The sequence below is a fragment of the Rhinolophus hipposideros genome, assembly GCF_964194185.1.
Source record: "Rhinolophus hipposideros genome assembly, chromosome: 7".
Lineage (NCBI taxonomy): Eukaryota > Metazoa > Chordata > Mammalia > Chiroptera > Rhinolophidae > Rhinolophus > Rhinolophus hipposideros.
In genome coordinates, this window is record NC_138053.1 from 75534651 (window position 1) to 75549670 (window position 15020).

Sequence of the window (15020 nt, forward strand, 5' to 3'; positions counted from 1 at the left end):
CCTTTCCCTGTCCATCTCTCCCCTCCCTTACAGATTTCTTATGGGAACACTTTCTTAATGCATCATTTGCACAGGACTCCTCATCTCAGGTCTATTTCCGAGGAACCCTGACTAAAGACAGAATCACTATCTCCCAAGACAGTTTGTGAAACATTCCACATCTATGGTCCTGCTTTTACAATTTGCTTAGCAAGTCCTGGTAGTAGAAAGACAAATGCTGCCCTGAGTATCCATAAAATTATATACTTCTTTAATTAATTCTTATATTCATTAAAATCATAGATTCTTAGGATTAGAAAAAACATGAAAACGCATATAACCTATGCTACTATTGAGTGCTAAATTTCTTGTATATGCCTACCAAAAGGTTACAATAAATTACTTTTTGAACACCCACAAGGACAGGGAACCATCTCCTGAGTAAGCGTGTTGCATCTCTGTACACCTTTATGTGACTAGGTAAAGCTAAAATTGGTTTTCTGTGGCTCTTCTCATTCAGCTTCAGCCTTGGCATTCACAGAGTATAAATTCTTCTTCCCCAAGACTCTCTCTTTGATTCTGATGAAAACCCACCATGAATACCTTCCTCTTCTCTTCTCCAAACCAAACAACACTCTTTCAATCACTCATTCCAGGGATTTTGAGCCATCTTCCTGTTTCTTTGACTGCTCTGAACATGTTCTAGTTTGTCTGGGGCCCTCTTAGAGTGTAATCACAGATCTGAATGCAATCCTCTTGGAGGATTAAAGTTACCATTAGATCACAGAAGCTATACACATATTCAACAGACTAAAATAAGATTATCACCTCCCTTTTTCTAGGTGCTATGCCTCTATTAATGCAACCTATAACTTCTTTAGCTTGTTCTTACCACATGGCTCTGTTTATTAACCTTTATTGAACTTTCTTGCTTTAAACCACAAGATATTTTCACATTTGTTGTTTCTATTATAGCTTCTTCATCCTATTTTCATGTCAGCATTTTGTACCCAAGTTTAAAGCTTCTTTATTCCTAGCAAACTTAATTTTAATCATATTAGACCTATTGTTCTGGCATTGACGTGACTCCAGTTCATTTATCCTGTCTTTTCCTTCCTTGGAAATACATGCATAAGCAATCTCACTGGATTCATATTCATTATATTTGGATTCTTATTCCTTTAAAATCATTGGGGTCCAAGTTAATGGGGATCAGCAAGGCATGGCCCTTTATATAACATGTGTTGCCAGCATGGAAAATGAATACCCCAGGCAGGGGGGAAGCTATCCATATATACACAAAGGCTTTCTTGCTATATTTTTCCTCAGAGAATATGGACACCTGAGTGATTATAATTACAGGCTTGGTTCCTTGGCAGGTTGCTAATCCAAACTGTTTATTCCAAACATAGTCTGAAAATTGCCCCAAGCTTGACAAATATGTGAATACGTAGGTGATTTTGTAGCCCTCACAGTTAAATTGTTTTACCACTTCCTATAATCATGACCTCCTCAAAAAGGTAGATACATAGATTATTCCTGCATATTGAACCAAGTGAACCTTTTGGAACTATTTTCTACAGCCACAGGATTGCAACACCTCTGCTTTAAAAGCCAGCTTTGAGTCTGGCACTAGTCATGGCTTCCTCCTCTACAGCCGGCTCTAATGTCCTGGTGGAAAAGGAACAGTGCCCTGCGCACAAGTCCTCACGCGTGTCCACATACACCGACAGAGAGGATGTCTGGAAATTCAGTTCTCTCTTCGGTAGATGTGGGCTAGCTGCACGCCCTGAAAGCCCAGCGAGCATGGCGAGACTCGCAGGAGCACATCAGAGTACAGGGACACCAGTGTGCCATGTGAAAGGGCCCATCCGGAGCTGGTATCCGGCCACGTCCGCCTCGGCTCTCTGCAGTGGGGCCCCTCCAAATGCTTATGGTGGGTGTTAGGGGGATGGGCAGGGCGTGGGCTCACTCTCACTCACCTGGGACTGGCCTGTCACAGGGGTGCCGTTGTTCAGCTGCAGCAGCCCGTTCACCCCGTCTCTGTTCAGCGTCACTGTGTGCCAGGCCCCTAGTTTGATTTTGGTCTCACTTATGATGCTGGCAAACCCAGTTCCACAATTAAACCTGTGGAGGAGGAAAAAGAAGGGAAGATTCTTTGATTAACCAGCTCGTTACATTTTCAGGCTCCATGGACATCACTTCCAGGGTGATGGCTTCTTTGAGAGTCAATCTGTTCAGAGCTCAGTTTACGAACATCAAGAGCTGCTTAAATCTATGGAAGAACCGGACACTTGTGCCCTGGGGTGACCCCAGTCTAGTTATATTTAATCTGCCCATAGAACCTATGTAGGGCCTTCTTTAACCTGATTTTCTCTGCAGCTTAGGTAACGATGGGCAACTGGGCACCTTCTTCCCTTTTTCAGCGATCACCAGATGCTTAAAGGGGATTTAAGGTGCAGCAAATCAGGAGTCATTCTGCTTTCAGGGATTTCTCTGGGGACTTCCCCCAAGTTCCAAATGACAGGCTCAGTGATATTAATAAAATGGAGAAAAGCCAAGTTTCACATTCATTTTGGCAAGCTGGCCAACGCTGCCATGCCATCTGTGTTCGGCTGGGCCCAAATGTGGGAGCAGGTTCCATACGAGGCTCCAGCTTCGAGGCGAGGGGAGAATTCTCAGAGGGTCACATTCTTCTTCTTCATTTTCCCCCAACCTCCATCTGGCCCAAGGTGCCCAGTGGTCCCTATGCCTGACATCTAGAATTTTGACCCTTTCCATTCAACTTCCAAACAGCCACCATGCCATTTACCCAAGGGTCCTGAAATTGCCAGTGGAGAAGGAAGCATGGCCAGCATCATCCTCCTTTTCAGGACTTGCACTAATTGCCACCTGCTCTCACAGCCTCCCTTTTTCTCATGAGCCTCCGTGGAGTGGAATGGGGCTGAGAGGCATGGCGGGCCAGGCTTACTTAGTGGGGATATCAGAATCACAGTATGAGATGCAGAGTTGGAGAGAAGCTACCAGCCACTAACTGCCAGTGCTACTGAAATCTGTCAGATCCTCCAACGTTAGAGCCCACGGCCCCAGATCCTGGTGGCAAACATCAAAGGCCCATGAGTCAAAGCATTTAGCAAAGGATGGGGGGGGCATTTTTCTACCCCAAGTGGGATGCTCAATTGTCTTCTCCAACTTCACCAACAGTAATTTTTGTGCTGAAATAATCAAAAGACAGTAAGTGTTGGTGCTGATGAAGAGCTTGCTGTGGATCAGGCACTGCTGTAAGCACTTTTATGCATTAACACATTTCATCCTCATAGTAGCCCTGGGAGGAAACACAGGCTTAGAGAGGTTAAGTTACTTGCTGGGTCAGGTAGCAGGGTATGGTGCCATCAGGGTGCTAAGCAGTATACTGTGAAGAAGGAGAAGGCTGATCCCCACTGGTTGTTTTCAAATAGGTGCTGTATACACCTCCATGAGGTGGTTAAAACACTCATACCTCCACTGGGAACTCTGTCCCCAGAAAACCACGCACGAACTCAAGGTGGCTTCCAAAGTGTGTTGGGAGAGAAATGACAGAGGAGGGAAGCCTCAGGAGAAGACGCGGATGGGGTTTGAGCCTCTGGGAAGTTTTAGGAAGTTGTATGCTCCTCTCTGCTCTCCCTGGCTGTCAGTCATATTTCCTACAGGGGACAAGGAGAAGATCCCCACCTTCACCCCATCACATCCACTGGAATTCCAGGACAGAAGGGACTTGACTGGTTTGGCTCACTACGGTATTTGCAGGATTTACAGCAGGGCCCGGTACACTGTGGGTGCTCAAGAAACATTTGCTGTTGAATGAATGAATGGTTATAAGGTTCCAAAACTCAAGGTGCAAAGGTTGCCTTGCAATCCTGACACTCCAGCATTTAGTAAACTGGTCCATGCTCACCTTATACACACTGTTCTTTATCTGCAGGAATCCATCCTATATATATTGGGGGTGCCAAAAAAAGTGTATATACATGACTTGTATTCATCTTTTGTTATCGGTATATATTGAGTTTTACAATTTTAATCCAGTTTTTTCTTTTCTTAAAATGTGTATACATTCTTTTTTGCACCCTCTGCATTTTAGTCATACTATAAAACTATAAATATAACGTAGGGTAGTATTAAAAAAAAATCTGTGGGCTTTTGGCAGGAGTTACCTGAATTGGAGTGAGCGTCGGATGATGGCCAGGGACATGAAATCGCCCCTCCCATGTTCGTTCTCCCCGCAGTAGAGCAGCAAGCCATCCTCCTCCTCTGCCTGTTATCATACAAACAAAAGCCACAAGAACAATGAGCACCTCCTCTTCCAGAAAGCACCACCTAGAAACACTCATGAATATAAAACTTGAGCATTCCCCTCTGTGGTCCTATTACAATGGGGCAAGCACATGGACTCCACTTAATTCCCAGGGACCTAGTCCCAGTTCATTTCTAATAAACCAGTGGCAGTGATGTGGTATGTGAGGAATAGCAGGGAGGTAAGAAAGAGGAACTCAGTCTCGTGTTTGACCTGCTCTTTACTTGGTTTTGTGTATCCATCGGCACATATACAAAGACCATGGTCACACAGAAGTTGTTCTCGTGCCCATCCAATTCTGTTCTCACCAAAGAGCATCCTATGTTTTTCATTGTTATTATTATTATTATTATTATTATTATTATTATTATTATTTTACTTCCCTCCCTCTAGGGAAGCATGCATATTTGCTTCTTTCCTTGTATCAGGAGAACAGGGCAATAAAAAACAACTAGTTATTTTCCCCCATGTGGGCTGTCCCTAGATTAGAACAAATCATCTCTGCACACTCAACACTGTGACCATGACCTCAAAAGGGACTTGTTTCCAGATCTCCAAAACCTTTTTATGTCATCTGAGATACCCAAAATAATCACTTTAAGCTGAAGTCACTGATTGACTTCTGATCTGCAGCTGATTCAGATCAGAGAGCATCTACTGGGCCTCACTCTGTGCCAGGGTGTGTATAACGGTTTTTCTCTTTGTTCAGTTACGGCATAGCAATGAAGACAGAGATTTGGGCTCCCTTTAAAAGGAATTTTTGGAATGAGAATACGTTATGACTTCTGAAATCCAGGCAGGGAGGAGCCACTATGATGAGCAACATGGCTGGGACCCAAACATTCTCTTCCGGGCAGCCACTTGCATAGTTCAGTACCTACAGAAGCCACCCTCCCCTCGCTGGCACCCCTGAATGTGTGACTGTGCCCATCGTCCTTGTTACCCTGTGAATGGGTTTAGGGACAGACTCTGTGTCAGGACAGGCTCTGCGTCATATTTACCTTTGGTATTTACCTCCCTGCTTCCTCTCCCTCTCTCCTCCTCCCTTTTGATGTAGCACAATGTTGTGGTAAGAGGTCCAATAGGCACTCATCAAACAACTAATCCTTCTTACCCTAAATTCAAGAGTAATTTGAAATGCCTGATAGGAGTTCTTCAGAGGCTCAAAGGTTACATAGGAGTGGCCAAAGAACTGCGGATACTGTATAACAATATCTGAAAAGAGAAAAAGACAACACAAAAACATGCGGTTTCCTCACTTCTTCCAATGTGAAAATCAATACACACCATTGCCTGAATGCCACTAAGTGAAAACCTCTGATCATCTGTTAAACCTAGTTTACTATCTTTTTTCCTCCACTTTTCATATCTACAATTCTCCTTCTTGGGTACTCTCTGAGCTTCTGAACTTCTTAGGGAGAAGCTGGATCTTTGGAGACTGTTATTTGCTACCCTAAAAAGAAACCCACGTCTGTAAGGCTACTGACACCTGCTTTCCAGCTGTACATCTGTGTAATATAAATTTGCTCAATTATTATCTTTCTTACCTTTCATGCACAAATTTAGGCTGTAATTTTTTTTCCGGTAGAGGTGTGACAAAAGTAAAGCCCACCTCCCCAAGGTGCCATTAGGATGATTTAATTGCACAAAAAGTATTACACATTTGGCACACATAGAAATAGGGCTGCTCTCTAACTAAAAGCAATGAAACAGGCCTCATATTTGCCCTGGGTAGTGAATTTAATGACTTCCACCTGGAAAAAGGGGATTATCATAGAAAAAGGGCTAGAAGGAACCATGTGTGGACCGCAAAACTGCACTCTGGTTTCCAGTTGGGCCAACCCACCACCATGTTCTTCCCCCCTCCAAGGGCCTACCTTCTGAGCAGCTCTCACCACCTTTGCCCAGGTTGCAGTGGCATTGTGAGCCCCCCCAGGTATAGTCATTGACACAAAAGCTGTCAGCAGAGCAGAGAGTTTCATCACAAGACATGCCAAAGAGCCTCGGCATCACAGCCACACCATTCTTTCCTTTTCTCTCCGCTGGAGTGGGCAGGGGAGCCACCGTAGTCGCAGGGAGAGAGGCTGGGGTAGGAGGGCCGAGCCTAGAAACGGTCTTTGGGTTTGATCTGGGCGCAATCATGGATTCCACCAAAAATTTCTTATTACCTCCTTTGATAGCAGGAAGTGGTTTAACCTAAAGCCAGAGAAGGGAATGGATTAACAGAGCACAGCAATTAGACTGTCTTGGTTATGACTGATGTCCCACACTTGAAAATACGGTCACTTTTGATACTTCCCACAACCCTGGGGTATAGATGGGGCAGGTAGTACCGACCGCAGGTTAGGGGTAAAGAACATGAGACTCAAGGATTTGAAGTACCTTGCTTTGTATTGCACAAAAAATCAGTACAAAAGCTGATATTACATGATTTATTATTAAAATATCACAAAGATGGAATTGTTCATTTCCCTATAATACCTGACTTCGTAAAATTTCACTTGGTGGGAAATCTCCATATGTTTTTGCCAGACTGTGAAGTCAGCAGGCAGGGGCTACAGAACATCAGCGTGGTTGGTACTTAGTTCCTACTAACTTAATGAGCACCCGGAGCCTAATAGTCAGAGGAAATAAACATATTAAAAGCAAATGAGCCAACTTAAGTAAGTTTTAAGTAAAATGGTCACAGTAAATTAGCAAAATGGCCTTGTTTATGAGCAAAACAAAAACACCCTGAGTTTCAAGAGCAGAGATTTTTGTTACCTCCTCAAAGGAAATATCCAAATCTAAGTCATCATCAAATCCATCATCGTCCTCACTGACTCCCGAGTCGGTTATGTAATGGGGTCCATAGTGGCCACTTCCTGCTTCCTCGGGGCCTTCACAGAGAAAAGCAACACACTGCTGTCAGCACATGCCTTCACTCCCTTTTCTATCCGAGTTCAGCCACATACAGAGCTGTGCCGAATGGATCAGGATGCATTGGACACACACAGTTCAACACAGAAGAGGAAGCATCAATGACCAAAAAATAGGAAAAAGCATTCATCTCATCAGTCTTCAGAAAGATACCAATTAAACCCTGAAACAGCTGCCATTTTATACTGACAAGACTGGCAAAAGTGTAAAAGTTGGGCAATAAAAAATATTACCAAGGATGGGATCAAAGGGGACTCTTACACACTAATGTTAGATGTGTACAACCACTTTGCGAAACACCTGGAAATAATTAAAAAGTAGAAAATGTTCAGACCCAGCAGTCTCATGCCAACTTACAAAATCTGGAGAAACTCTTCCAACATGTGTACGAAGAGATGTGTAAAACATGTTCATAGCATCAGAATTTGTAATACAAAAAAAATCACAAATTTGTTATTTACAATAGTAAGTAATGTCCCAAATATCTATCAACAGAGAATGAGTAAGTGAATTATAGTGTATCTATGGAATGGAATAGGAAGAGAAATGAATGAATAAATATTTAATAATGCATCAACATGGTTTAATCTTACACTATTTCATGCAAAAAATTCAAGTTCTGAAAAGCACATCCAGTTTGATGCCATTTATATAAAAGTCAACAGCAAGCAAAACGTAATGTACTATTTAAGGATACATACACAGAGGGTGCTCCCAAAAAATGTATACACATTTTAAGAAAAGAAAAAAAACTATTAAAATTGTAATAATATATACCAACAACAAAAGATGAACGCAAGTCACGTTTGACTTCTGCAATTACAAGAGGTGCCCAAAGTGGTTACCATCAGCGTCCAGACGCTTCTGATTATAACAATGCTTGAGCAATGTTGACCAAAGTGTCCACTTGTATACATTTTTTGGCACTCCCAGTATAGGTAGTTTAAACTCATAAGAAAAGTAAGACAATGACAAAATCACCTGGGGGAGGTTAGAAAGATGTGAATGAAGTGTGATACACAAGGCCTTGAAGAGAATTCTATAATATTCTGTTTCTTAAGATAGGTACTGGGTACATGTGAGTGTTCATATTGTTTTTATATGTTTTATATATGTGCTTTTTGATATATGAAATATGTCCTTGAAAATTATTTGAAATAAGAAAGAGACATTATAATAGAGCAAACACTCCCACATCCAGAAAAAAGGGGCCCTATGTGGTATCTTAGGAGCCAACCATTTACATCCATGTTAATGGGACAATGGAATCTTTCAGAACTGGAAGGTGGGCTGAGAAGAACTCTCAGGAGAAAATACAGTGCATTGTCCTTTGGGGGAAGGTCAGATTAGCATTTTTATTGTTATCCATGAAATCAACTGATCTGCCACTGTCTTGACTTAGGCTACACACAGGAAGCACTCCCTCTTTCAAAGTGCTGCTTCATGGCACCCCCATTTCCTCCCAGCATGAGCACAGGTACCACTGCCTTCTCTAAACAGGCACACCAGGCACCAGTCTTGAGGCAGTAACAACTGTGGCAACAGAAACTGACTTCTGTAGGTGTTTTTTTTGTGTTTTTTTTTTTACCAGTTTATTTTTATTTTTATTATTATTTTTTATTGGGGAAGGGGAACAGGATTTTATTGGGGAACAGTGTGTACTTCAGGACTTTTTTCCAAGTCAAGTTGTTGTCCTTTCAGTCTTAGTTGTGGAGGGCACAGCTCAGCTCCAGGTACAGTTGCCATTGCTAGTTGCAGGGGTCGCAACCCACCATCCCTGGTGGGACTCGAGGAATCATACCGGCAACCTTGTGGTTGAGAGGACGCGCTCCAACCAATTGGGCCATCAGGGAGCTCAGCGGCAGCTCAGCAGCAGCTCAGATCAAGGTGCCGTGTTCAATCTGAGTTGCAGGGGACCCTACCCACCATCCCTTGCGGGACTCAAGGAGTTGAACTGGCAACCTTATCGTTGAGAGCCCACTGGCCCATGTGGGAATCGAACCGGCAGCCTTCAGAGTTAGGAGCATGGAGCTCCAACCACCTGAGCCACCGGGCCGGCCCCCTGACTTTTGTAGGTTTTTGAAGCCCATTAATTATTAGACATCCAGTCTTTGGATGACTGGTTTAAGAAAGGAAAGATGGAATGAAGGAAGGAAAGATTCATGGAAGGAAAGAAGGAAGGAAGGAAGGAAGGAAGGAAGGAAGGAAGGAAGGAAGGAAGGAAGGAAGGAAGGAAGAAAGGAAGGAAAGAAAGAAGGGAAAGGAGAGAGGGAGAGCAGGAGGGAGGCAAGGAGGGAGGGATGGAGAGAGATAGGGAGGAAGTAAGGAAGGAAGACATTAAAAACACAAACTGAACTAAAAGACATTCTGCTTTCAGAGTAAGCTAAGCCAAACACCTTTCTCACAAAAGCAAACTACCTTCTACTAAGCAAAATAGCAAGCAGATTGAAAATGGAGCTGAAGGAAATGACAGAAAGGGAGTGTGGGAAGTGTTTTCAGTGGGCACACTGCTGACCAGAACTCTCCTCCTGGACCAGGAAGAGAGAAACGTGGTTAGCAGGTGATCTGGAGACAGTGAAGAAGGGTCTGTTCTCAGGTGTTCCACATCTTGGTGGAGCTGGGATAACATACCACCTCCACACCAATTCGCCAGTGTTATTTAAAATAGTCCGCATCTTGGCTGAAACTTCAAGCCTGTTGATGCCATACTTACACCTGTGTATAAGTTCTCTTAAGGCACCTGTATCCAGCCAGCACAGCTGGGTGCCAGGTGTCCTCATACAAAAAAAGCCAAGAAACTCTTGAGGACAACTTTTCCCTCTCTTGTCTCTGTGTATCTGTGTATCTTTCTACCTCTCTCCTAGCCTCTCGCTCTCTTTCTCTGGGTCTCTTTCTTCTCTCTGTCTCTTTCTTACTCTCCATTTCTAAGTCTGTCTCTCTCATATATTTAGAATTGTCAGACTTCAGAGGAAAGAATCCGTTTAGTAATAAAAAAAATTGTATGGCACATGCATGAAGGGAGCTGGGTTTTCTCTTCAATAGGTTGGCCTCTACCTCCAGAATGTTCTTTTGTGTCCTGTGCACATTTTAGCCACTACTGTACTATTCTCATCAATGTCAAAATTCTCTTCATTTCATCTTATGATACTTATCTGAAAAAAAAACTTTCAAAGACACCCCTTCTCCCCCCACCCCCACAGACACACACACACACACACACAGGTACACTCAATGCCTACAAGATAAACCCTAGGCTCCTTGATCAGGAATTCAAGAATCTCAGTGATAACAACGCCCCTTTTCCCTCCTTCTTTCTCCCACCACCACTAATTGAAGCCTCCTGCTTCTCCTCTAGTAATAGTGACTGTTGTGTGCTTAACATAATACATTTCTAAACTTTACAATAATCCTGCGACGTAAATATAGTTCATTTCACTTTGTAGATATGCAAATGAAAGCTTAAGGGGGTCAAGTGACCTAAAATCAGACTTTGTGACTGGCTCAGCCTGATTGGTTGCTGCTCTCCCAGTCACCTATAAGAAAAGAAGCCACTGGTGAAGCAGAAAGAGCCTGGGATTTAGAAAATTAACATTTACTGAGCATGTTTACTGTGCCAGGAGCTTTCATACATTGTTGCTATTAACCCTCACAAAATCCTGTGAAATTGGTATTATTACTCCCATCTTACCATGTGGAGATATAAACTCAGAAAGATTAAAGAGCTTGCTCAAAGGCACACAGATAATAAACGGCAGAGCCAGAATTTATCCTTGATCTCTCTTCTGATTACATCATGCCACTTATAATCTGACTCCAAATTGTGTCTTCAGCTTTTTTCTCCCTCTTCAAAAGTCTTAACAGTCAAACTGGTCTACCAGTTGTCTCCTGATTACATCTTGTATTTTCTTACCCCAAGACTTGGCTTCATGCCCTTCTCCACATCACCACCCTATTCCCTCTCCTACATCCTTATACACAGCCTATCCATCCTTCCAGTAGCATGTATTCTGTGGAGACAGAGTATTTCATCAAGAGACCAAAATCAAGTGATATTCTAAAAAGAAAACATAGGATTCTTCTGGAGAAAAAAATGGTGACCACATAAAAGATGGAGCTGCCAAGACCTGTGGGACACTCCTACATCTCCTCCTGGATGGGGCTATCCACACACACATATGCCCCTAATCGTGAGTTAGGAATAAGCTCCCCTAGTTTGATGAAATCAACAGATGTTTAAGATGCTTAGTTACACCTTCTGAACTTCAGGCTTTGGAATGTTGCCCTTGTGTTTCCCAACTCAACTATGAACCCTTTGAGGGCAGAAACGATATTTTAGACTTCATGATATTCCTTCTCATCTTCCACCCAACACGTCACATACTCACCAAAGGCCAAGATCTCCACCAGGTGCAAGCAAAAGACACGCCCACAATGCTGCTGCATTATGGTGGGACTCACTCTGTCCTGCCCACCCCCGTGGCCATGGCTTGGGGAGAAATCCTTACACAGAGAGACTCTGCCCTCATATCCAAAGACAGTCTCAAAACTGCCACCATCCTCTCCCTTTGCCCAACTCAGACTAGAAGTTTAGACTTAAAAGAGAACTTAGACACCACGGATGTCTCATTTCATAAATGTGTGAACAGAGGTCACAGAAGAGAAGTCACTTCCAGCCCCTTAACCCACCCTAGGAAGTCTATCTTGAAGGAAATTCCTTCAAGAAAAGGACCACAAATGTGTTACTGCAGGTATGCAATGGTACCACGATGAGAATGGAAATGATTCCAGATTCTCTGCTGCTTTTGACAAGTAAAATAGGCATATATTATTCACTGGATAAAGCTCTTTGGTCTTTATAAAAATTGTTCTGTTTTGAGAGTGTATATAACATATCTCCTTATGGCCAGAGGTTATTTCTCAGTTTGGGGAAATGAAGGGTGAAAGATAAGAGTGGAGAAAGAAATATGAAATTATAAAGACTCAGAGTCAAAGAAATTTCGACTTTTGTAGAAAAACCTTAGACATCGGTTAGTACAAGTCCATTTTACAGAGTAGTAAACTGAGGCTCAGTGAGTCCATGTGACTTGCACAGAGACAGTTCATTACCGGCAGAGCTGATCTAGAATTCTAGACTCCTAATGCTGCACTCCAGGACTCTTTGCAGCACCTCAAACTCCCTATCTCCATAATAACGCAGGCTAGTAGTCATTTCCCTTTTTTTAAAAACAGAGGAAATGGACACAGAGAGGACCATTTGCAGCATAACTAGAAGAAATTCAGAATAAAGATCTCTGCTCTTATGTCCCACTGGCCCCACCACCTCAGATCTCAAATCGAGGGCTTACATGAAGTTTTTACTAATGATATTTCTAAATGAAGACAAAATGTACAGTCGAACCCAGTGATAAGAATTCTCCCAGTAGCCTGGGGTTATTATAATTAAAGGGCATAACTTATCTCTTTCTACTTGGCACTTTGTTAATTAGGAAAAGAGAACATTAAAAAGGAGGCATTTATTTAGAACCAGAAGAGTCACGCCACTGACTGAATACAAAACAAGTTCAAGGGTATTCCACTATAAGAAAAAACAAATACACAAAATACAAACTTCTATTAATAAATTAAGGATGACTTTTATTTTACAAAACCTGTATGTTTGTTTTTATAAAGAGATCACAGCTTTTCTATAAATAGTGACTTTCTCTGATGTTTCAACTTGGTATACTTCTGATTTTTTCAGTCCCGGTAGGGGTTTTCATGGAATTGAAAAACTGATTCTAAAATGTATATTGAAGAGCAAAGGGTCAACAACAGACAGGGCAATTTTGAAGAAGAACAGGGGGAGTAAAATCACCTACCAGATATCATGACTTTATAAAGCTTCAGAAATTAAGACAGTGTGGTACTGATGTAGGGATAAAGAAATAGAATACAGAACTCAGAAACAGGTCCACAAATATATGGAGGTATGATACATCAGAAAGCTGCCATTACAAACCAACAGGAGAGAGGACGAGGGAGGTCAGTAATTGGTGCTGGGGTAACTGGTGATCTGAATGGAAAAAAAAATTAGGTTCCAACTTTTCCATACCCAAAAGGAAATCCCAGGTAGATTAAGACCCTAAATATGAAAAACAAAAATTTTAAACTTTTAGAATAAAATATAGGATTTTGCTTAATGACCTTAGAAAAAGGAAGCAGTTAACAAAACTAGAAAACATAAATCAAGGAAAAATTAAAATATTTAACCACAATGACTAAAATGCTTCTGTTCAGTAATTGATATGTGAAGTGAAAGATAAGTCACAGAAGATATTTGTAGCACATATTATTGAATAAGGATTATTAGGTTGGTGCAAAAGTAACTGCAGTTTTTGCAATTATTTTTAACCTTTTAAACTGCAATTACTTTTGCACCAACCTAATAGTATATAAATGTATATGTTAATGCTTATTAATATATATTATGTATATAACTAATAGATCTATAAATTAGTATGTATGTTAATATAGATATATGTTTATATGTAAGTATATACATCAATAAAAATAGGCAAAGCATACAAACAGTCAAGTCATAGGGTGCCTGATAAAGTTATAAAATTATATGCAACCTCACTAGAAATGGAAAAATGTAAATCAAAACAACAACAACAATATATCACTTTACATCCACCAGATTGACTATGTTTATAAGTCTGATAATACCAAGTGTTATCAGGATATACAGGATATAATACCAAGGATATACAGCAAGAAGAATTTTGAACACACTGCCAGTGGGAGTGGAGACAGCTACAAACACTCTGAGGAAAAATTTTCTAACAGGTGATGAAGCTGAGGATATTCATGTAAGACAACCTAGCAATTCTACTTGCAAGCACATGCTCAAGGAAACATGAGATTGTTCACTGCAACGTTGTTAATCGTGGCTACCATCGGAACAATTCAAATGTGCAACACCAAAATAATGAATGAATGAACGATGGGATATTCATATAGTGGAACACTACACAGCATTGAAACTGCTGAACTAGAACTTTATAATACGACTTGCATAAAAGTAGAAAACAATGTTGTGGAGAATAATTAGTCACAAAAGGCTACTTGCCATGTCATTGCATTTATAAGAAATATAAAAACATTTAAATAATGGAGTACAGGGTGGGTTTCTACTTTCTGCTTCTGTGTGTCCCTTTATCTTTTGGCCTCATGCATATCCTCAAAGATCCCCCTTCAACACTCAACCAGATTCTGCTGATCTTCATCCCCTGGCCCTTTGGAGAAATTCCACTCAACTTTTTTTTTACCAGCCATCCCCAATGTGACCTCACTACGAAACCTTTGCCAACCCACCTCCCAGCTCCCTAATTCATAAAGTCAGTCCTACCCCACCTGCCACCCTGGGCTGCAGAGCACATTCTGTGTACTGCATGTCACTAGACAAGTACAGTAAGTCCTCACTTAACATCATCGATAGGTTCTGTGACTTTAAGTGAAGGAGACATAAAGAAACCAATTTTACCATAGGCTCATTGATATAAACAAGAGTTCAGTTGCTATGGCATCTCATCAATGTTATAATGAAATGACGTCGAATGAAATGACCGTATTCCAAGACCTGCTATACAGTTCTATACAAGCCTCTTTGTTGCACTGAATTGTGAACCCCCAGAAGGCAAGGAGTGGTTCAATTCTCTTTGAAAAGGGTTTGACAAAAACAGATATTTGTGGCATTAATGGTTGATCCTTTTTGGTGACTTCTACCCTCTTAACATATGTCTTTCAG

General features: G+C 41.6%; 1 protein-coding gene across 4 annotated transcripts in view; it reads right to left on the minus strand.

The window, feature by feature from the left end:
- Positions 1 to 15020, minus strand: part of EGFLAM (EGF like, fibronectin type III and laminin G domains) — a 152432-nt gene that overhangs the window by 46132 nt on the left and 91280 nt on the right. For all 4 annotated transcript variants that reach the window (XM_081054621.1, XM_081054623.1, XM_081054622.1 and 1 more), the window contains 5 exons: positions 7076 to 7191; positions 6190 to 6508; positions 5427 to 5527; positions 4173 to 4273; positions 1962 to 2106 (listed from right to left, as the gene is read on the minus strand). In XM_081054621.1, the coding sequence (XP_080910747.1) occupies positions 1962 to 2106; positions 4173 to 4273; positions 5427 to 5527; positions 6190 to 6508; positions 7076 to 7191 (782 nt within the window). The remainder of the gene's footprint in view (positions 1 to 1961; positions 2107 to 4172; positions 4274 to 5426; positions 5528 to 6189; positions 6509 to 7075; positions 7192 to 15020) is intronic.